We start from the raw sequence: 23,472 nt of genomic DNA on the forward strand, positions 1-23,472 counted from the left end.
GCAGCGCCGTGTGCGGCCGGCAGGAGGGGCTCCCCACTGGGCTCCAGGATGCCCTACGAGAGGCTGCAGCCAGCAGGAGAGGCTCCCCCAGCTCCAGGAAGGATCTGAACAGTGACCTGAGGGGTTCCCAGCTCTGCTTCCAGCTCCTCCAATCAGAAGCTGGGCAGGTTTTCACACCTCTGGCTCTCAGGCTATAAGCCTCTATCAGATGATCTAAGAGTCTCCATTAGTAGTATAGTGAGACCAAAGTTAACCAGAGGAGCAGCCATTCATTTAAACACACACGGGCAGCCTACTTCAAGTGCAATCCTCCTCTGCTCTTGTACGGTAAGGATGACAGTGAACTTATTTCCCTTGTTTCCTTTTTGCTATGAAATGTCTTCTACAGTGCTGGCCTCCAACCACAGCAGCAGCAGCTGTGATGTGGAAAATAACAAAGTTTATCTACAAATTTTTCCCTAGTGTTTCTCTGACACAGTGGTTGAAGTCACAAGATTTTTGTTACAAAATAGTCACTGCTCTGTCTGTGAACTCTGCTTCTGAATCAGTAAGGAAGTAATTAAAATCGGATACATTCTTTCAGCATTTCCGCATGTTAAGTATCGTCTGGACCCACCATTCAGCAATGACATAAGCTTATCTGGATGTACAAGTTTCCTGAAAAATTCCATGTGCCAGTGTAAATATAACAACAGAGCAAGAATGGCTTATGAAATGTCATCTCTTTGTACCTTCCAGGCTATATTATGTGCGGCTTTTATTTTTAAGGGTAAGGCTTTTTTCTGTATCTGTTTATTTCCCAATAGATCTTTAATTGTGAGATGTGTTTATGTTAAACCTAATTTTTTTTCTCTGTGAAATTAAGGCAAATTATGTCATCAGGTTTGCTTTGTTTTGAGAGTGAAGTGATAGTGGCACGTTTTGGGGGGAAGTAGAATTAACTTCCCAAAATATTTCAGTTTTTGGTAGTTCCATTTTTATGTTGCTTCTGGTTATAGTGAACTTGTATGCTGAAGATGAAACCTCATAATAATAGGATTTCACTATATTTGGTATGTAATCAATGACAAAATATAGAAGTACAGGAATGATTACTTGGTGCTATTGATTTATTGTCGTATAATACCTTTAATGTTGGAAATGTAGTACACCAAAATATAGTTGGATGACAGTAAGAAACCAAAGATTAATTCTGTATTTGTGAATTTCTGAGTTTGTGTCCTGTTCTCTTGTCCTCAGGTGTAACCATAGGATTATGTTTCTGTCTTGGAATTTAAAAACATGCATTGTCTCTCTCATTTGGATATATTTAGATGTCTGGCTCTAGTTTTTTGCTTTTTTTAAAAAAACTCTGGTCTTACTTTCTATAGATTGTTTGTTGTATAAAGTGCCATTCTTTTCTGCAAGGAATGTGTATAACACAAACATCGACTTGTGAATAAGCCACAATGACAAATGTAAGATATACATTTGCAAACCTAGTCAAGAAAGATGCATGTCAATTGACATTAAACATTTCAAAGGCAAGTTTCTGTTCTGTTCAAGTTCCATGCAGGGGGCATAGACAGTTGAAAAGCTCTAAGAAGCTGGCTGTGTCCCCCTGAATCTGAATATCCTACCTTTTTAAGAGGACCATATACCTTTGGCTGTATTCTGCTGTGCAGCCTCCCCTCCCCAGCCTGCCTTCACCATACTATCAATATACTGTGGTGCATCTCCTCTGCTAAAAAGACTTGCGTTGGATTTCTGGTTTAAAGCCAGATGATACAAAATGGTTTTAGTAAGCCACAGTACAGTAGCATAAATATTTTTGTGACTTGTACTCCTAGCACAGTAGCATAAATATTTTTGTGACTTGTACTCCTCCTGTTTCAGTTACACAGAAAATGTCCCTCCTCTTTTCATGAGAGGTATAAGGCAAAGGAGAATGTGATAATTTTGTCAGACTGGGAGTAAATGGACAGATAAAAGAGAGCTGTTAGCCCAGTGGTCCTTAACCACTACTGACTCGAGACACCCCTTGGAAAATGTCAGCTCTTAGTTTTCACCTTGTTTTTGACTACAGAAAAATATTAGAGCAGTTCTTCTGTTGCAAAGAACTCGGGCTATGACAGGTCAGAATGTTTTGACACTATTTGAATTCCTATTTGAAATCTCTGGGTTTATCTTGTGAATCATGTTTGCACCTCTAACAGCACTAACCGTTCCCCATCACCGTAAACTGTGTAGCCAAGATCCTTACTTTGGAGGCATTATTGGCTCTCACAGGGATCAGCCTACCTGCGGTGCAAGGGACAGGTTTTCATGCTCAACTACACCAAGTCATTCAAGGCTGAGAAGAAGAGTATCCCCCTACCAGATAAGTAAAACCATCTGGGTTAAAATCATCATGATGAAACTCTGTTGACGGAGCCCAGCCCAATTAGCTATATGGTAAACCATGAGACTTTTGGCTTTGGGCTAATATTATGCATAATTTGTGCTATGTATAACTGGGTAGTTTGTATTGTATATAATACTGTCCCTTCATAGTTTGTGGTGTGTGGGTGTGTAGCACAAACTATATTGTATAGTTGTAAAGCTGCTAAAGTTCCACTAGATAAGACTGTGAATTTATTAGTATGTTGGTTGGGGTGCCCTGTTCCTTAATGAACTATTTCCCTTGCTGCAGGCGACACAAACAGGGTGATGCAACAAATATAGCACAAACTATACAAGGATCTATATATAGTACAAAGCAAGGATGCTGTCTGTCTGTCTGTCAGCCAATTGTCTGTCGTGAATGATGGATTTAAAATAATGGAGTGTATACATGGCTGCCCCCCGCTCACCCTTCAAGGCCGGTCATGTAAGCACTCCCTGCGCTGCCACCGCCGCCGCCTCCAGCCACTAGTGTGGGGGGTCCCTCCCTGTGCCTGCCTCCACCTCCTCCCCTGAGCAGTGGGGCTTCCCCCCACCTCTCTGCCTCCTCTCCCCTCCCCACTCCCCTTTGGTCTTGATGCTTCTGCTGACTTGCTGGCTGTTGTGTGGATGTGCATCTGCCTCCACCTCCTGCCCATCTTTGCCTCCACCTCCTCCATTGAGCAGCTTGGCTTCCCCTTGCCTTCCCCACCTCCCTGCCGGCTGTTGGGTGTGTACGTGCCCACCTCTTCCCGCCCCCCCCCCCACACGTCTGCCTCCCTGCCTTCCCCCCTTGTGCCCATGCAGCCAATTGCTGTCCACCCTCTCGGTGGCACATGCGCAGTTGACCAAAAGCATTATGGTCAGACAGAGACACACACACAGACAGACAGACAGTCTAAGTCTTATATAATAAAAGAATAGATAGATAAATTGTATGTGTACACACACACGACACAAAATATGCATAATAGTAGCCCAAAGCCAAAGGGCTCATGATTTACCATATAGCTTATTGGGCTGGGCTCCAGCAGAGTCAACAGAGTTTCAGTACATCTAAGTAAATGCTAAAATGCTTAAAAGTGCATTTATGGAATACCTGATACCTGTGCTAAAACTTATAGCAGTTTCAAAACGGTAATATGTATCGATTTTTAGATGAACTAAGTGTATGGGTACTGTATGATAATGACTATAGGCAGGTGTGTTCACACATTCACTAATGCGCCTTTGCTACTGCACATTAAGTTTAGTACCTTTAGCTACATAAGGTGCAGTAGCTGCGCTAATGCACATTAGTGCATTAGCATGGTTATTGCCATGACACTCTAATGTGCAGTCGAATAGTCTACTGCGCATTTAAGCATCTCGCGTAGACATTCTCGGACATGTTTATTTCAAAGTCAAGTGTTTTTAAGTGTATTCCTCACTTCTGTGTGCTCAGGTAGAATGGAATCTGGCAGTAAGGAAAGCAGGGCCAAGGGCTGTGGGGTGAAGAAGTTGAGAGAGGGGGCAAAGTGGCTACCTGACCCTGCCAGATTAGTTTTTTCTGCTGTAGCAGTGGGAGGGGTACAAATTCAAGGCCAGGTTCCAAGAATTAGATTCTATACCTGGAAAATTATAACATATTTATACATTTCCATAAATAGAATGTAACTATTGGGGGTTGTCTTATAGTTTCATAGTTAGTGAGGTTGGAAGGGACCAGAACAGATCACCTAGTCCGACCCCCTGCCATGGGCAAGAAAGAGTGCTGGGATGACTCCAGCAAGGTGTCTGTCTAGCCTCCTCTTAAAGACCCCCAGGGTAGAAGTGAGGACCACTTCCCTTGGAAGTTGATTCCATATCCTAACTGCCCTGACCGTGAAGTAGCGCCTCCTGATATCCAGCCTGAATCTGCTCTCTGTCATCTTATGGCCATTGTTCCTTGTTAATCCTGGTAGTGCTTTGAGGAACAGGGACTCTCCCAATGCCTGCTAGTCCCCCTTGGCCAGTTTATAGATGGCCACCAGATCCCCTCTCAGCCTTCTCTTGTGGAGGCTGAACAGGTTTATATATTTGAGTAAATATAGTAGACTTTCTCAAGCAAATACTTTTTTTTCCATAGGTACTAGTGGTGGGGAGAGCCCTACTAGAAGAACTGTAGGTGACTGTGTCATCCTTGATCTGAACATCCACAAGCCAGAAACAAATGAAGTCATCTGGAAGAAAGGCAGTAATCAGATGGCCAAGATCCAGAATTCTATTGTAAAGCTCTATGGAATCAATGTTACCCGATTTAATGCATTCCCCAATGGCAGCCTAAGCTTTTGCCCCATACAGTGGGGGGATGAGGGTAACTACACAGCTGAAATGTTCAGTCATGATGGGTTGCTTTTAGATACCCAAGCTATTTTCCTGGAGCTTGTTGGTAAGTAGGAATTTACCGTATAATACCTTGCTGGGTTTGTGGATGCATTCCATAAAGAAAGAGTTTGAAGTGTAGTTGGAAAATGCATCTTTATATTGTTCAGTTGACAGACAGTTATTTGTTGCACACAAGTCACTTACAAACTTGAATTTGCGTGGAGGTTTAAAAGACCTAAAACTGTCTTGTCTGAATGGTACTCCTGGGCTTTGTCTCCATAAAGCCCCACAGTGGGAAATTACCCAGACCGAGGAGAATGTGGAGCCCCTGGGTAGGGATGGTGGGCCCATTTAGGTAAGTCCAACTTTGTGTAACCAAACTTCATCCCAAACATTAATCTCTAACTCTGGGGGCATTTTCATTTTCTATTTGTGAATGACCTTTTCATTTTTGGGTTTCAAGCTGCCCTGTAGTCACAGCAACACAGATTCCCAAGTGAGGGCTTGTTCCTGCTTTCTCAGTCTTGGCTAGTAAGTCACAAAGAGGTCAAAGATGTGCCAGTAGGCAGCCTTATGATAAGGTTTCCAGACTAATTTGCAGCTTGCTAAGACAAATGTAGGCAAGCCTGAAATACAGTAAAATATTTGGATGCTTACAGAAAACAAACCTGAACTCTCAACCTTCCTTGGCTTACAATGGAAGTGTAAAATGGAACAGAGAGGACAAGAGTTATGTTCACATGTGAAGCTGTTAAGTGGCGTACGTACTGTACCAGCTTCTGCTCTTTAAATATATGAAGTGTTAAAGTGCTATAGACATTTATTTTGCAAGATGTCCTGTCTGCTCTAGGTCTTGTTTCATGCCCTGCTGTACTTTGATCTTCCAAGACTTGTAGTTTCAGTTTTTGGCTGAGACTGGAAAACTGCAGCCCTGTGACCACCCACAGGCATTAGGACTTGCATGCCACATTCAGTAAGGGTGGGGTGTTAGTGACTGTATCCTGACACGCTGCCTTCTGTCATTCCTCTTTCAACATGTTGTATGCTGCAGTATTCTTCAATGTTCTTCTTTGCTCCCTGTTCTCAATCATTGCACAGTGGGTGGTATTTTAGGATATGCCTAAACCTCATCTTGAAACTAGTTAGTAGTTCCCAAGCCAGCCACTTTGAAGCATTAGTAGGCATGCTTGCCCAGATGGCCATCATTAGGGACAGCAATGTAGACACTCCCTTGGTGTATTGAGCAAAATGTTTTGTGATCATTTGAAATAGAAACAGTATACTAAATTAACAGCTTTAATATTACTGTATTTTCTTGCATACCACATACCACCACCACCAATGAGACACCAACTTCATTTGGGGAAGGCAGACTGAAGAAAACAACAAATTTCTCAGAGTTATTGCTGCATAGAGCAGGAGTGGAGTCTGATCTTTAGCTCGCTCACTTTCCTTTCCAGCTCAGGCAAAGGCTACAATTTGCTCAGCCAAGAGCCAAAACTAGCTGTTGCTAAGACTGGACTCCATGGGAATATCTAGGATTTTGAACAGAGCTAAAAGCAATTTGCAGAGCTGTGAAATAGGAGGAGAGATGCCAGGCATAGTCAAGAGACGGCAAAATTGCCAAGGAAAATATAGGTGAATTAGTGGAAAATCAAGAACATTAAAAAAGGTGTTAACACGTGTGAGATGAAAAGCAATGACCATGAATCAGGTCTATTATAATGAACCATGAAATCAATTGTCTACATCAGCACTTCCTGAATAGAATTGCTACTGCTGCTGCCAGACACTTGGTTTTAAGCTTTGGGTGCAGCTAGAACCATCTGGATGTGACTCCACCATTACGCCCTTGCTGAATACTGCTCCTCCCTCCATGCTGCTGCTGGAGGGAAAAAAAAAAAAAGCAGCAGCAGTCATTGTAGTCTCCATGCTTCTGTTCTGGGCAGAAAAATCAGTTTTCCTGCTTAAGACATGCATCCTAATTTTGAAAGGCTAAGCTTTGGGGAAAAGGGGGTTGTTTGTGAGGCAATATGGCATATAAAGTCAGCACACACGTATTTTAAACCTTAGTTTTATATCTCCAAGCGCTTGACTTCAGCCCTCCACTTTAAAAAGACCCAATAGAAATAAGAGAACTTCCAGTCAAAAGGAACTAGAGAAAATGTTTTCCCTGCAACTGCATTGAGTTGGCTAGTAAAAATAAACCGATATTTAACAGAGATGGCTTTTTCCCATCAGAATATATATCTGCACCTGTTCAAGAAATCAGTGGATTTGCTGGTGGTTCTGTGTTCTTACCTTCTCCTGAGGTAAATCTGGAAGGACATTTCCATGTGACATGGAAGAAAGACAATGTATCCATTGCTAGGATGAATTTTCCTTATTTCGAGTACTACGGGGAATATGCCAACAGATCTGAGATCTTTTCTAATGGCACTCTCAGATTGGACAGGATTGAGGACAGCGATAGTGGTTGGTATTATGTAGAAGCACATGATGGCACTGGAATGATAATGTACAACATGATCTCTCTTGAAGTGGAAGTGGGAGCAACAGAAGGTGAGCATTTCTCAATTTAAAATATTAGCAACATGTGCAAATACTGTCTTGTCTTAAAAAAAGTCTTGCTTTCCATTTGATCAAGTTTTGTTGGTATAGCTGTGTTCATGAGGGATGTGATATTTTTTCTTGTATTGCTGGCTTGGCCAAAACCTTACTGCATACACAGTGCATGCCAGGGAAAAAGTCCTTTGGCGCTATAGTTTTCTTTGCTAAGAAAGAAGTGCAAGCAATTCCAGAAAAGTACTTTGTGACTAGTGTATGCTCTACCCACTCTCAGGGGGTAGCTACACCAGTATAGAACTGGTGGCAAAACTTAAATGTGCAAGGCATGGTTTAGAAATGTTTTGTAAACCGGGGAAAAAACAAACAAAGCATAAAGAGATGAATTGCCTGTCTGTGGGAATGTCAGATTGGCTGGAAATATTTGGGATACTTCAAGTCCTTCTCAAAATTCCAAACTGTACAAAATTTGAGAATCCAATCCACATTACCTGAATACTTGATTATACCTAATAAAGTATCCACCAGTGAAATAGGTAGGTGTGATGACCAAGAAACTGTTGGCAGGTAGCTTTGTATTAACAACCCATTTTGATGAATGAGGCAGCTCACACCTTTACTAACGTTACTGTTGCCTTGTCTACAAACTTTCAAAGGGTAGGTGTCCACTGCATCTATGACCATGCCTGTTAGGGATCTGATTCTGATATCTTTTTACACCCTAAGTAGTTATACCAGTATAAGCAGTTGTAGACACATACCAGTATATGGTAGCCTATTTCGTTTCCCACACAGGATTAAATAATGTATATGCAGTATAAGAAGAAATACATTTATAACCATCTAAAGTAAGGAAAGGCATTTACTTCCCCTAAATATATTAAAGATAGTTTAAAAAGTGCAACTTTTGTGTGGGGACAAGCCTTCAGTGAGCTAATGGACATCAGACTTTAATTGAAGGGCAGGGAAGAGACTTAACTGACTGAGGTCAAACTGGTTTATAGAATGTCTGTCCCAGACCCCTTCCTGGTTTAAGTTAAATCAGAGTCCCCCAGAATCCCAGCATGCTCTGCAGCCCTGGGCTGGCCTGTGCTGTCTGTTCCAGCAGAACAAGGCTGGCTCCACTCCTCTGCTCTCTAGGCAGAGCAGGGGTGGGGACATAGTCAGATGCTTGCTGGCATGACCCCTGAGAAAAAAGGGGCAGGGAGGGCCCTATTCCCCCCTCTCTCCCCTCTCCCACTGGGGGGACTTCGGCCAGGGTTTGCCAGTGCTGGCCGCCACCTCCACCTCTGCCGCTCACCTCTGCACAGGTTGAGCACTCTCTGACAAGGGCTGCTGCACCTGGGCCAGACAGACCCCAGCTGTGGTTCCCTGGGGAAAGAGGGGAGGGAGAGGGAAATAACCCCCCTCTCTCTTCCCCCTTTGCCTCAGGGGGCCATGCAGAGCTGGCATCTGGTCATGGCCCTGCCCCTGCCACTGGAGCAGCAAGGAATGAGGTGGGATCCTGACAGGGGTAGCAGCCTTATGGTGTCCTGGGGAGCACAAGCCTCTTCCTGGTGGGGACATTGAGAGGGGGCTGTGCTGCGGGTAGGAGTGGGGTGAGCAGAGCCTGTACAGGATGGACAGTGGCAGTAGGGCTGGGAGGGGTGGCTCTGGGGGCTGAAGCAAATTTTGGGGTGGCTATAATTCTCCTTAGTGCCACCACTGCTTAGTCCCCCATAGCCCAACCATTGCTCACCCCTGCTCAGCCCCACAGCCCCTGCCCCAGCCCCAGCCCTGGGCAAAATGGGTGGCTACTAGGGCCAGGCTTTGCCGTGGGAGCAGGGCCCTTCCCAGTCATCCTGGGCCATGGGAGCTGTGTGCCTGGTTTGCTCCCAGCTCCCTGCACCCAGGCTAGGCCTGGCTGGGGAGGGTCCTGCCCCTGTGGCCCCATCCCATCTGGCCCCACCGTCCACCTGCCTTACCTGGGGTGGGGCTGTGGGGTGAGCTGGGCTGGCCTGTTGGTGCTGCTGAGGGTGGGCATGGAGGGGCCAGGCCCTTCCCAGCCAGCTGTGGCTTAGGCTGGGGCTATGGGAGCTGTGAATCTGGATTGCTCCCAGCTCCCTGCACTCAGGCTGGGCTGGGGTGTCAGGGAATCACTGCAGCAGGTAGGCCTCTCCCCATCTTCCTCCTCTCCCGCTGCTGGGTGGGAGGGTCAGGCTCTGTGCTGCACTGCCTCAGCAGCTCTGTGATGGCCTGGCCTGGTCTGGGCATGGGGATCGGGGAGCAATCCCAGTGCACAGCTCGTGTGGCCCCAGCCCGAGCTGCAGCCAGCTGGGAAGGGCCTCTGCCCTTTTCAGCCAGAGGTGGGGCTTGGGCTGTGGGAGCTGTGTACCCAGAGTGCACCCAGCTCCCCTTGTCCAGGCTAGGCTGTCACAGAGGGCTCTTCCCCTCCTCTCTGTCCCCTGCTATGGGGCCATGGTGGGGCTCTGTACAGCACTGCCTCAGGGCTCATGGCTGGAGGGGCAGAGCGTTGAGCCCCACTGTGTCATTAGAAAATACATATACAGACATGTGTAAGACTAACAACATGGACAGAAGGAATTTTAAGTAATTTTTCCCATGTTGTATTCCCATTTTAGCACCCCAAAGAATCAATTTCTTTGTTATGTTATATATCTGGATGGGATGCGTTGTTGCTGTATGTACGATTGTGTCTGTCACACTTGCGTGGCATTGTGGAAAGTGCAAACGCAGCAAAGGTAAGGGTTTCTTTTTTACTCCATATCCAAACTAGGGAAAGAAGATTTTACACAAAAAATGGTGCTTAAGGCTAGCTTACCGTTTTTGTATAGCCGTCCTACCAGAGATACACCAGGGACTACCTGCCACTTCCAAGTCAGTCTTGTAGTCTGGAATTCTGACTGCTTCAAAATGCTTTCAGCTGACCTATGAAACTGCTTTGGAGCAGCAAGATGTAGTAACTCGAGAGGGAATTTGGCCATGAATCTGGGATTAATGCTCTGACTCTTGTGAAAAGCGTCATGGTATTTTTAAAGGTCAGCATTGTCTGGGATCATATCTGTACATCTCCACACAAGAATTGAGAAGTACCAGTCCTCATTGACCCTGGTTGATACCTAGACGCAAGATGTTACTACATGTGAATCAGTTATGGAGAATTAAGTTAATGGGCCCAATCCTTTTCTTCAGCAGAGTCTGCCCACCTCTCCCAGAGCTAGGGGGCAAGCTGCTGGTGGGCTGAGTGGCCCCTGAACTGTAGGGGTCCTGGTCCTTCCCTCTGTGGTGGTGGCACCCCTTTCAGCAGGTACCTGTTGAAGGCAGAAGTGGCGAGGGGCCCAATCTTTTTTTCCTGAGGAGCCTGCCCGCCTCTCCTGCAGCTGGGGGCAAGCCGACAGCTGTATCATTGCAATTCACAAAGTTGTTAACTAAATTGCATCCAGATGTAGTTTAGTTTGCAATGATTCAAGTCATTTAAAACCCCCCAAAGTCCTGCATGTGTACACTGTAGTGCCATTAAGCCACACAAACTGACATTATCATTGTGTCCATGTGTTAATGGCATCACACACCCAGAGATGCAGAAAGGAAGAGAGGAGCCCATCTATGCTGTGTTACCCCAGTGCAGGCAGTTGGCAGTGGAAAGAGATGGGAGCAAGGCAGTTTGTCCAAGTACAGGCTAGAAGAAGAACACAGAACGAGATTAACATAGGGCTAGATGAAAGAGGAGTGCAATATTGCTAAGTTGTTTAAGACCAAACAGCCCATGTTTTCCAAAGGATGCACCTCCAGGAGCTGTTAGGAAGGAGAGAGATGGTCCTCATGTTCCACCAGGGACATGTGAGTTTATAATTTGTGTAAGGGACAGTGGTCTAAGGGAGTGTTTAAGGTATAGAGCAAGAGGGAAGGAGAAAGTAGAACACGAGAGAGCTGAAACTGCAGGGGAAAGTAAACAGGCAGTAAAACCTGACTGAAGGAGGAGACAAACAGGAAAAGGAAATGTCCTGAGAGTGATAGAAAGCATTAAAATGAGCCACGTAACAGACCCATGGTTTACAGTTCTTCAGTTGTCTCACTTTTCTTGGGTTCCAACTTGGATGGTGGGAGAGAGGTCTCAGTGGGATGAGCTGTAGTTAGGCAGGGCTTGCTTTTCCATGAAAGTCTTTCACATGTGTCTAATGCTTTTCTTATTTTATTTGGATTAAGGTCGCTTTAAACCCCCTAGCTTCAAGAGGGTGAATTTGAGCCTCAGGAGGCGCAGTGATGGCTCTAAGAAATCTGAGGAGGGAGGCATGAGCATCTGCTACCAAAGTGAGTATCCCCTTAGCCCAGAGAAGTTGCAAGGATGGGAAACATAAGGGGGCTGTTGACAACAACATGCATATTGGTTTGTTTTGAGGTGGCTGGACTTGCTTTCGTTTTTGTTCTTTCAGGGGCTTTTTGTTTTTTGGGAATTTTTTTGGTAACCAAATAATGTATATGAAGCAGAGCTCAGAGAGAAAGGACTGTTTAAAACATGCTAAAATGACTGCCAACTCGCAGAGCAGCATCAGGGCAATCATGCCCATTAATGTTCCTAACACAGTATCAGTGCTAAGCCCTGCCACCCTGGAGATGGGCTGCTGCCATGTGCTTGCCCTGGATTCACAGGTCCCTAGATCACACCCTTTTTACCCCTTTACCACTGGGCCCCTGCTGAGATGGGGTTGTTACTAATATATGCTGTAGTCTAGTTCTGTAGTATGTGATCTAAGTGGCAGGGAATTCAGTATTCAAATAGAAATTATACTGGAACAAATTTCACTACTTAAAAAGATAAAGGAGCCTCCAGTAAAATGACATTCTGTAAAGTCACAGGCATCTTAATAAAACTGCCTATGAAAGGATGTTTGCCATAATATAGAGCAGAAAGGATTGGGAATGCGCTTTATCAGACCCGGTTTTATAGTAAATTGGGCTGGCTGAGGTGCTGGATATGTTGGCAGTGGATGATCTTCTATTAATTTGTGAAGGAAGCAGCTGGGTCCCTTTAACTGCCTGCTGCACGGTCACTTGCTGAGCTTTTCCTTTGCTCTATTTTCCCATTCATTTACTAGTGTCTACTGATTCAAGAACATTAAGGTTGGAAGGGACCATGAGACCTCTTTTACTATACAGGCCAGAGTCTTATCTAAACCTCTCCTATGTTGAATTTAATAACTCTTGCTTTCAATACCGTATTAGTTTTGTTCCTATCCCTTTCTGGTTTCCCCCCACAATTTAAAACAAAAAGCATATGCTGAAAAGTTGCCCTGTGCTAGTAACTATGACTTCTTCCCCTGCTTCAGAGCCAGGCCTGTGCCTGAAGTGTGGTGGCACTCACTGAAAAATGCTGTTATTTCTAATGTGGGACCCTTGGGAGACCAAGGACACAACTAGATATCACAGGTGCACACTGAGCTGTAAAGCATCACATTAATGACTGAGTTACTGAAATGAAGCAACTAGATTTCTCCAGCCACTAATCCCACCCTCTGTAGTAACAGATAAAATAACAAAGGGCATTTATACAAGTGCCCCAGGAGGCAGGGGAGGGGGGTGCTTTAATTAATGCAGCTCCAAGAGTATCACATGTGTCAGCATTTTTGTGCTGAAAAATGGTGGTGGGACATTTTGAACTAAAGCTTGTTGAATGAGCGTTAAAGTGCCCTGCTGCCATTTTTCAGCACTGGGACACTGATACACATGAAGCTGGAGTCTGCTGGAGCACGGTAGTACCATGCTCCAGCAGACTTGATTAATCGTGTCGGCTCCCATGTGCTATAATTACAGTGCATCAGAGCAGACTCTCTGCACGTGCATAGGAGCCCTAAGTGTATAAAGTCTGGCAAGACTTAGCTGTTCCATTTCACAGGTCTCAGATGAACCTTTGTTCTCATGTCCCTGAGTTTTGGGAATTTAAACCCCGCAAATGCAAAGCAAAGCTCAGCCAAACCCTGGAAAACTCCTGAACTGCACCTGGCTTCATGTAGTAACCATAGAAATCTATTGACTATTTCTTGGTTTTCACTGCAGACCACAAACTTCTCCTTAGTACTTGCAGTTCAGTCCAAGTTTCCTGAAAGTTTTATGAATCTCTGCCAGCTGGGCTTGTGTTTCGAGTTTGTCACCAGTCTTTGCCATCAGTTCTCATTAGGGGTCAAATTACATCACATACTCTTGTGTGGGTATGCAGGGGTGGAAGCTGGAAGGAACTGCTTCCTGAGCTTCTTAGAAAGGCACAGGGTGGGCGAGGGGCTCTCATCTCTTATGTGGAGGGTCTTGTCTTTTATGGGGGACTTTTGCGGAGCTCTTCTCTTATGGAGGGACTCAGCCACCTGAGCCCGCCTATATTTCAAACCCTGGTTCTCATGTTGGTGTAAGGGAAAGTGACTCCTGGGGTGGAGTTCCCTAGTAGCAACAATTAGGAATGTGTCTGAAGATCCTGCATGGATTATTTCAGAGCTGAAAATGACTTCATTTTAAAGTATCAATTCTGCTCCTTAAAAATAATCAGAATGGTGTCCAAGAGGTCCTGTGTGAGATTTTTGTTACAGCTTCTCACTCTCAGCTGTGAGAAACTAATATTTCAGTTAATTATGGCAAGGTTGGGCTGTGGTTTTAAGGCCCACTTGCGTGCATTGCTGTAAAACAGTAGCAAATGCAGCCTTCATGTCTATTTATGTAAGACTCAAGAGAATTAGGTGCAGCTGTTGAGCTGGGTTGGCCCTAGCAGAAGCCTGTCACTGGTCTAGCATAAGTCATGCCTTGCAAGCTGCTGCAGCAACGGTGCTAAATTTATCAGTGTGCGGTCCCCCAGCCCCAATGAAATAAAAAGAAAAACTTTCTGATGAGGGAATAATTTGTAACTGGATTTTTTTAGTGCCTCTAGTGTGAAAATGCTACTAATGGCATCTGATAAAGGGGGTTTCCTGGTCAAATCCCCACTTTCTTCCCCTCAGGATTCCATGGCCCAAGCTTCAGTTTTAAGTTTATATTTTTTTACCATCTCTGAAAACCTCAGTTTCCAGTTTTCAGGCACTGGGGAAGAAGGACAAGAGCTGGCCTGCAGATCAGAAGTTGGACACTGCAGTCTGTGGTCAATGCCTATTGTCTGCTTGTGTTTGTTTTAAGATATATTGTGCCTCCTTGTTTAGATCAGGATGAAGACTGCCATTCAGGAAAAGCAAGCACTGCAGACTCCACCAAGCAAGGGGACAAAGCATTCAATCATGATGTTGATGCTAAAGCAGCAGTAGCTGCAGATGGTTTCAACAAGCTGCCTGTATCTTTAAATATCTCCAGTTTTCAAGGTAAGCAGGAGCAGGAGTGAAGAACCAAGTCAAATCGAAAAGCTGAACCACATTTCAAACAGGAAAGAAGAGTATGTATCCAAAGTGAAGAATTTCCCATAACAGCAGAAGTCCAAGGTGCTCTTAGTCAAGTGTAACATAATTATATTTTAAGCCTGCGGAGGGTTGATGCTACAGACTATGCAGGGCTGCTAGGCTCAGTCTATAGTCCCTGCTCTAAGTGACCATATTTGGGCAATGGTTACATCTGGTGTATTTAATAACTCCAAAAGTAAAAGAACCACAAGCCCCAGCTTTTCTCAGTAATGTAAAATTAAGTTTGAAGCTGGCCAGGAAAATGGAGCTTGTGAGCATTAGAGTGGTGTACTGTTGCTAATTGTTGCTATTGGAGAACTTCACCCCAGGAGGTCACTTTCCCTTACACCAACATGAGAACCAGGGCCTGATACACGTGCTGCATGTCAATTATGTTAATAGATTAACATTTAATAATTGACACTTAACAATTATCCTAAGCATCAGTTGTGCTTTTGAAAGAGTTTCACCTAATATGCTGAGTCCTTCTGAACACATGCCACTCTGAAGAGGAAGTGTGGTGGTGTGATGTAGAAAGAGTAATCAAAAAAGCAAAGCAAGATCCCAGGAGGGAACTGTGTAATCTTAAACTCTTCCCTTTGTTATTTTTCTTGATGCTCTTTTCTTCTCCCATTTCCATGCTTAGGTTAAAAAGTACTAATTTCGAAAGAAGGAGAGAGAATTCCTACTTTACCACTTACTCTGCTTGTGTCCTTAGACTTTGGCCTATTCTGGGCAACAGACACATTAGCCAGTCATTGGTCACAGTGCAGGGGTATCACATCCATCTATTTTCTTCCTTTCAGGGACTGAAGTACCTAAACCACAGCCCACGTCTGCAGATGGTTGGAACTCTGTTGCCTTTATTCCTGAAAGCTGTGTTCCTTTGCAAGCTGGGCATTGTATGCCTCTGGATTTTGAGGACTGTGATCCTCCTGATTTCTCTTCTGAGGAATATGATGACGGTTGGTTTCCACCTTCCTCTCCAGAGGCATGTGACCCCTACAATACTCTGGATTTTCCTCCAGTGGTTTTTGAGGACTTTAGTTCTGTGGCAGATGAGAACTATGTTCCTATGGAGGAAGGTGACTATGAACTTCAAGATTCAGGGGGTTCTGTTTTAGAAGTAGCCAATGACTAGTTAAAGATCCAGATGAACAAAGGGAACACGCATCCTGTTGTTGACAAAGATTGAAATAAAATTCCCAGAGGACAAGTCTGAAGGACTAACCTGCAGCTCTTCACATTAGAGTTTGCAATGTAATATGCAGTATGTTCCTGTTTATAGTATAACAGTGGCATTTATTTGGCAGATCCCCTTTTTGGCTCATCACTGAATGAGCAACTTCAAAATTCTGGAGTTTGTTTTTTCATTAAGTCTCCCAAGTATGAAATGTTCTCTCTCTCTTGGCTAAGGTATGCAAGCCTCTTCACATCTGACGAGCTGGCTAGGAATCAGAAAACAGTGCGTAACACTTTGATTTTCAGTCATGTATGTAAATACTGCAAGAGCAGCTTTGCAGAAAGCATTTCAGCATTTTCAGTTTGGAGCCTAGCTCCAAACCAGGAGTGGACAATAAATCATTAGTATTTTTGGAGCCTTGAAAAAGGTTTGGTTGTCATTTACCTGCTGTTAGGAACAAGGAGGATTTCAGTTTTCTGAAAGGAGCCCAGCAGTCTTTTTTCTGCTTCATCAACATGTTAATATGGGGAGATGGGACTAATGGAGTCAAAATGCCCCATCTTGATGCACCTGAGAGCTCACTGTTAAATGCCACTGCATAGCATTTTGTGTCAAGGAGGCAGCAAGTAAGCTAGCCAGGTTTAGATGCAAGCTCACAGTTAATTGCTTGAATTAGCAGATATACTGTTAACATGTTTATCTTCCTAAAATTACATTAAGATAAGAGAGTTTCAGTGAAGCATAGTCTTCAGTTTTCACACAGGCCCGTTTCAACAAAAAAAATTATAGCATTGCCAGTGAATTGCTAGAAATTTAAACAGTTGTTTAACATGCGTTCAATAACATTCTTATTTATAAACAAACTTGAGAGAGCAGTATTTTATAAGTCGAACTATGGTATTAAACAAGGTCTTTTGCTTCATTTTGTAGTGTGATATATATGCAATCCATTAAAATGTAACTTTGCTTTCACATAGATAGAGACAAAGTAGTGTCCTTGGGGTTCCGGCAGCCTATAGGTGTTTTCTTATATACTCTGAACTTGTACTCTGAACTCTACTGCTGTGTCGTCACTAGACTTCTTTCTGGAGAGTTTAAGATGCGGGTATGTATAATATTCTCTTTGAGAGAAACCTGGAGGAAAGATTTACCCACCGAGAGTCAGTTGCTACTCTGACATTTCTGACCAAGCTGGGGCATCTGGGATGCCCAGTGGCAGAATTATGGAACAACAGAGGACATTTTCTTGAGAACTGCATGGAGTTCACCCCGTAGCCATAGTGTCAACACAGTAACATAAAAGCTCCCTCAGTTATTCAGAAGCATGTCAGCCCTAGCAGCTACTGGTTTTAGCAGTTTAGAGACTGACTGGGGCTCTTGTAATGGGGTGGTAGCATGGTAGTAAGAAGGTGGCGGTGCTAAGTGTTAAGGCTTGCCAATCCTAGGCCTTGTCTACAGCAGACTACCTTTGCTGCCAGAACTTCTGTCTGCAGTTGGCAACTACCACTGGATGTGTATGTGTACACTCTGGTGCTTCTGGCAATGCTGCTTGGTCCCTTTCAGCAGCAGTCTCCAGAAGATATTGTGCGCTCTGGGAGGGCACCACCTGCTGAATGGACTGCAGCAGCCAAATGAAGGCATGAAGTAATCTTCACTGAAAACATGCAGCCCCTCTTAATCAGCATGGCTACACCTCTGCTGGTGAACTGTTAAAGAGGGTCTAGTTCTCTTAGTTGAGTCTGGTTGGCCAATTTTCTGACTCCTTGCCAACAGTGGACTCCAGGCCTATAGTTCTCATGAGTGTAGGAAACAGTACTGATCCAGGGGAAGGCCCCTGTAAACAGATTGACACAACCAAAGCAGCTCCCATTGGATGGGAACACCAACAATGTCATGTGGGCCTCCTAAAATACTGGTGGTCTTGGAAAAGTCTACTCATAGCCCCCACCCCCAAGACCTGAGCTGGACCATCAGGCAACTGAGACCTGAGGACCTGAAGTAGTTAAGGTAAGAACCAGTCACCAACCCAACAGTAGAGATCTTTTCCAGTGTATTTTCTCCATGCCTCAGTTGAAGCTATCTTAGAGCCCCCTGACTCTGGACAGGGTTAGGAAGAACATAACATGTCTTTCGCAGATGGTGAGAGGGATGGTCAAAGACGGGTTCCAGTTGATATTAGACCTGGAGAGACTGAAGAGTCCTATTGTCATGGTCCACCAGACCAGCTGGGCCTAGCATCAGGGATTGAAAGGTATTAAATCATTTTGAATGGTAATCCTGTCCTCTGAAGTACTTGTCCACCTTTCCTCCCCCACCTTTGTGTCATCTGCAAATTTTGTACACTGGCTGTCTATGCCATCACTGAAGATCATGATAAATGTATTAAATAGGAATGGGCCCAGGGCAGTCCTCTGTGGAACCCTGCTTGAAATGTCCTTCTGGTTTAACAGTGAACCATTGACACCTGCTCAACTACTACAGGTATATGGTTTTACCACTGGGTCTACATCTATCTTAAGGTGGCTTTCATCTGGTCTACCAGATTTTTCTAGTTTGCTGATGAGATAACTGTTAAGTCAGCATCAAATCCTCACTAAAGTCAAATCTATTTCCCATCTACTGCCTTCCCTTCATCCGCCAGGCCAGTTAGCATGTCAAAGGAGGACATGAAGTTGTTTTGACATTATTTATTCTTGATAACTTAATGTGGATGGTTTCACTCGATTATCTCTGAGATGTTTAAAAAGTTGCTGCAGTATATTTTTAAGTATTGCTTTGAGGAAGACTGTTCAATAACTTAGTGAGACCTTATTCCCCGCTTTTTAAAGATGGTACCTACCATCTTTTCAAGTCCCCTGATATCTACTCCTTCCTCCCCAGATTCTCAAAAAGGCTCAGAGCATGCTTGTTCCTTAAATACTTATGAAGTGTCCAAAGAGATAGTGGATCTAGATTTAGAGACTCTTACATGGTATATCTGAATTTGTGTGCATTGCTTCCTGTCTCTCCTGTACTTTATCCAAGTGATATTGTCTAAATTCCCACGCAGCTGCATTTTTTTCTCAGACATCTTTGATTCCTTTTCTGTCTGGACTTTATCTAAATAAATGTGTCCAGATATCCCTCCCTCTGGAACTAGTAAAGTTCAGCTCAGACCTCTTAACTTCTTTAATATTAAGTGCATGTGACTTTTACAGCTACAGCTGAGCAGATGAGCATAGTAGTAAAAGAGTGCTTGACATGATGATTAGGTCCTTTATGCTACAGAATTTGGGAGGCAGCCAATGGGAATCATCTATACCACTACTCTTCATGCTAGCACAATCCCAGTTAATTATCCTGCGATTCTGTAAAGCAGATGAAGACATGGGACATTTTGCTTTAAAACCCCATAAACCAGCCCTTTTTTCATCTTTGTTGACTGTCTTGTGGTTTTGGCTTGTGCTTGCATATTAGTGCTATTAGTGCTTGCTTTTCCTGCTTTACATTTTGTTGTGAAATGTTTCAAACAGGGATCACTTCCCAGTGCATCAGCAATGCTGTGGAAAACAAAGACAAGCTAGGAAATTTCCGACTCGGGTTATACATTTACTGTTTGGGTTCCTGAGAGTGTGTAGAAATGTAGAGTGGTTCTCCCTCAATCAGACTTAATCTTGCCCTGAATGCCTACCTATAGTCAGAAGATCCACATAACACCAAAGCAAGGTGCCCATACATACTTACTATAACAAACAGGATTTGGAAAAGCAACATTAGAATGTCCTATGAACACATTAACATAGCAGCACTAGAAAACAACTTACAATTCAATCTCTCTAGAGACAAACAGAGAAATCTGTCTATGATAAAATGCACATTGGATGTCACATGAATAATATAGTAGGTTTGCCAACTGTTCGTAAATTTACTGACTGTCAGTAAAAAGTCAGGCTAAAAATGGCTGGCAGGTTAGATGTGGGGTCAGCATGATGTAGGGTATAGTTGGGGGAATCCGGATGTGGGGATAAGTAGGGGTCCCTTGGCAGAGTAGTGGGGGCAGCACAGTGTAAACCATTGCTATAGTCAAGCAGGGTTGCCAACCCAAGACATTTTTTTTTTGCTGCAAACTTTTTACTGATAATCAAACTTTTTAAAAACTTTTTTGCTATGGTTGATGATAACCCCCTAAATTTGAACCTAGCCCTTTAACTAGGGTCCGGCAGCAGGGCAGGGCTTGGCAGAAGAGTTATATTTACATTATGAGTATACATATGAGTAAACACATATCAGTATAATCATGTTAGAAAAAATTGTCTGTCAGTAAAAAGCTGTAGATTGCCAGTTAAAATGTTTTTCTTGTGTAGTCAATCTTGATTGCTGCCATAAGCAGTTTTGCTAGTTTTTAGTGGTTGCAGACATTTGGCTTAATGTAGATAAGTTGTTCTTAAGTCTGTGATCCATCTAGTTTTACAGGTAGTAAGTTGAGGTGCTGACAAGAATGATGTGTCTATAGATGGGCAACTGTAATAGAATATGTTGCAGCGGAGCTAATATCTCACGAGAAATTCTGTTCCCCTCTCCCTTTTTAGGTATTCTCAAAAATGTTAGTCCTTCTATGCATAATTTATACTTGCATTTTATGCCTTTTCTACTCTGGTCCAACGTCACAGGTCTCACTTTATCATTCTCTTTTGCTATGATAGTCAAGCATCAGATAACATCCACCTGGATTTAGTTAAGCCAAATGTGGGAAGCAGCCAACTTTTAAATACCATGCAAACAGTCTGAATCCTGTACTTCATCTGCTTTTGTGTGTTGAACTGACAATTGGTCTTTGAGCATAATAAATAACTCCTGATTTCCAATTAAAACAATTGCACTAACACAATCAAGAGATAGGGAAGGCTTACATAGGGTGCATCTACACATGCAAGCACATACGCTTGCAGCAGCTCAAATAGAAGCGGTGCAAATTTGAGCTAGGGCTTTTTGCTTCAGTGCATATGCTTGTCATGTTTGAATTTTATTTGTCAAGTTAGAGTGCCGATGCCAGCAAACCAAAAGATCTGGTAGGATTGCAAACCATAAAGCCCCCCCAATATTAGTGGCCTTTATTTCTTTGCTGAAGGTAGCATTACAATTGGAGTTGGTTAAAAGTTGTTCTTCACACTTAGAAGCTTGTGATCTGCAGTCATAAGTATTGCAGGTGCTAGTCACAAGGTTGACCTTTTGAACTCACTGAGGGCAGCCAAATGAATGATGTATCTTGGTCAATTGATGTATCTAGGTCAAATGAATATGTATCTAGGTCACTGAATATGTATCTAGGTCACAGGTGAAAAATTGTAATTGGCAGTCAAAAAATCATCCCACCAGGTGATTGGTCATTGCTGACGATAAATGAGAGCAGATGCTGCCATTGAGTGGAGAATTCTGAGCACACCAAGGAGACACAGTCAGCAGATTGGCCACCTGCAGACATCTCCCCGCCAGCTGTTCTTCATTTGGTGTATCTCGTTCCCTGGTTCATCTGATGGTTTCGTCAAAGAGCTCTCGGAAGGTTGATCGAAGTGCATTCCCTTATATAAGCTGTTGACCAGTTCTGGGACTATTGAGTCGGTTAGCCACACCTATCCTGGGCTTCGGCACCAGGGTAGAAAGAAGGGCTCGGCTCAAGAACCCCGTGAACCAGCAGACCCCTCTAGTTTGTTTTATATTCATGCACTGTAACTGAACGAAGCCAGCTACCCTGCCTATGCTACGACCATCTGTAGCGTGAGTACGATAAACCTTTGTTATAACCAGTACACTTAAGTAACCTGACTCCTCCTCGCTGCTAATCCCCACCTGTCTGGTTATTGATTCCTTCTGTGCCAAGCCGGTCGTGCCGACCTAGGCTCGCAGGTCAAAGGGTACGCCGGTCACGTGGTGCAACAATGCTCAGACATGCACTTTGGTGTGGAGCAAATTGTGCCACTTGGGACAAAATAACCATGCCTGACTCTTCCTGGATCTGTAGCCAGGGGGAGCTACAGCCTGAAACCGGCACCTGTGCTGTCCCCAGCAGCATAAAAAGCTGCCCTGTCCTGGCCCCAGCAGTATAAAAAAACCACCCTGGCAAGTAGCTCAGGGCTACTAGCTCTCAGGAGCTTCTGGGGCCCAGTTAGTTGGTACCTGGGGTCACTACCTCTTGTGCCAACTGGACTGCTGAAGCAGCCTTGAGAGTTCCCTGCATCTCTACCTACTGCAGCAGCTGGCAGTGGGAGCTGCTGCCTGACTGTGATCTGCTGCACACCTGCCAGACCTGGACGGGGACTGCAGAGCCAGTAGAGGCATCTGCCCCTCTGGGCTAGCTGCCAGTGGACTGTGGTTGCAGGGTTGGCCTCTGTGCGGCACTACTGCCATGTATGCCCTCTGCCCGGCCATGTGGGCAGCTATTGCCCGGAAGATCGCCCGGGCAGCTACCGCCTCCTTTGAACTGTCGAAGCATGTTCTCCTGGCACCATTTGGCTGGGAGGTCAGCCACAGCCAGCTTGGTCCATGGTGCCAGCCCTGACAAGCAGCGTCCTGCCACTGGCCTCCCTAGGAGGAATTCTGGTGTTTCCTACTGGAAAACTGAAAAATCCCTGATACAGAGTGACTTTGGGATTTTTTTTTAAAATACCCCCAAATCCATGTTCCTCCACAAGTAAAACAAAAGACCACTATAAAGAGAGAGACAGAGACAGTGATCAGTTGGACAATGTTTTATTGATCTATCTTAGTGTTAAAGCAAGTCTCTTATTATAATAATAAACTGAACTCTAAATACAGGTTTCATGGATTCATGAATACATGTTTTGCTGCCTTCCTACAGGGGTGATGGCTCCCACATGGAGGTTATGGCTCCCCAACAGGTGGTTCAGCCCCCACACAAGGAGTTTGCCCCCCCCAACAGGGGATTCAGCCCACACACAAAGGGTATGGCCCCCACACAGGGGATCCGCCCCCACACAAGTGGTTCGGACTCTCCAACAGGGGATTCAGCCCCCACACAAGGGGTGCAGCCCCCACACAAGGGGTATGGCCCTCTAACAGGGGATTCGGCCCCCATACAAGGGATATGGCCCCTGCAGGGGCTACCACCCCCCCTACAAGGCCCACATGTCCCACCCCAGCCCGCCAATTGCCCCACCTGGCCCCATCCCCCACCAGCTGCTGCAGCTCCCCACAATGGCTGCCCCACCCAGTCCCACTCTCTGCTTCCCCAGACACCCCAAAGACACCCAACCTCACCCCCCAAACTTGCACCCCCAGGCCTCCATGGTTACTTCCAAAAGCCCCAGGCACCTCATTAAAAAAGAAAAAAAAGAAAAACAGGAAGAAAAACGGGGGGGAAAAAGCCTCTGCTTACCTTAGATGTGGGGGGGCTCCAGAGCATTCTGGCAGAGCCCCCCAGGCAGCACAGGACAGCAGAGGGGCAGGAGGGCCCGGGCTGGGGCCACTGGGGCTGTCACCCTGCCCCGCACTGTGCGGGCAGGGCCCCTGTCAGCCAGACAGCAGCCAGACTGCTGGTAAGCGCAGGGTTTCTTTGTTTGTTTTTTTAAAACTATG

General features: G+C 44.8%; 1 protein-coding gene across 1 annotated transcript; it reads left to right on the forward strand.

The window, feature by feature from the left end:
• Positions 1 to 546: 546 nt before the first annotated feature.
• On the forward strand, positions 547 to 16,822 carry LOC109305670. Its single transcript, XM_019528701.1, has 7 exons — positions 547 to 769; positions 4,508 to 4,810; positions 6,988 to 7,308; positions 9,933 to 10,052; positions 11,518 to 11,622; positions 14,487 to 14,642; positions 15,524 to 16,822. The coding sequence occupies exons 1-7, from the start codon at positions 670 to 672 to the stop codon at positions 15,856 to 15,858; spliced, it is 1,440 nt and encodes a 479-aa protein (XP_019384246.1). The 5' UTR covers positions 547 to 669; the 3' UTR covers positions 15,859 to 16,822.
• Positions 16,823 to 23,472: the final 6,650 nt, after the last annotated feature.

The sequence above is a fragment of the Crocodylus porosus genome, unplaced genomic scaffold (assembly GCF_001723895.1).
Source record: "Crocodylus porosus isolate Cpor-Errol unplaced genomic scaffold, CroPor_comp1, whole genome shotgun sequence".
Lineage (NCBI taxonomy): Eukaryota > Metazoa > Chordata > Crocodylia > Crocodylidae > Crocodylus > Crocodylus porosus.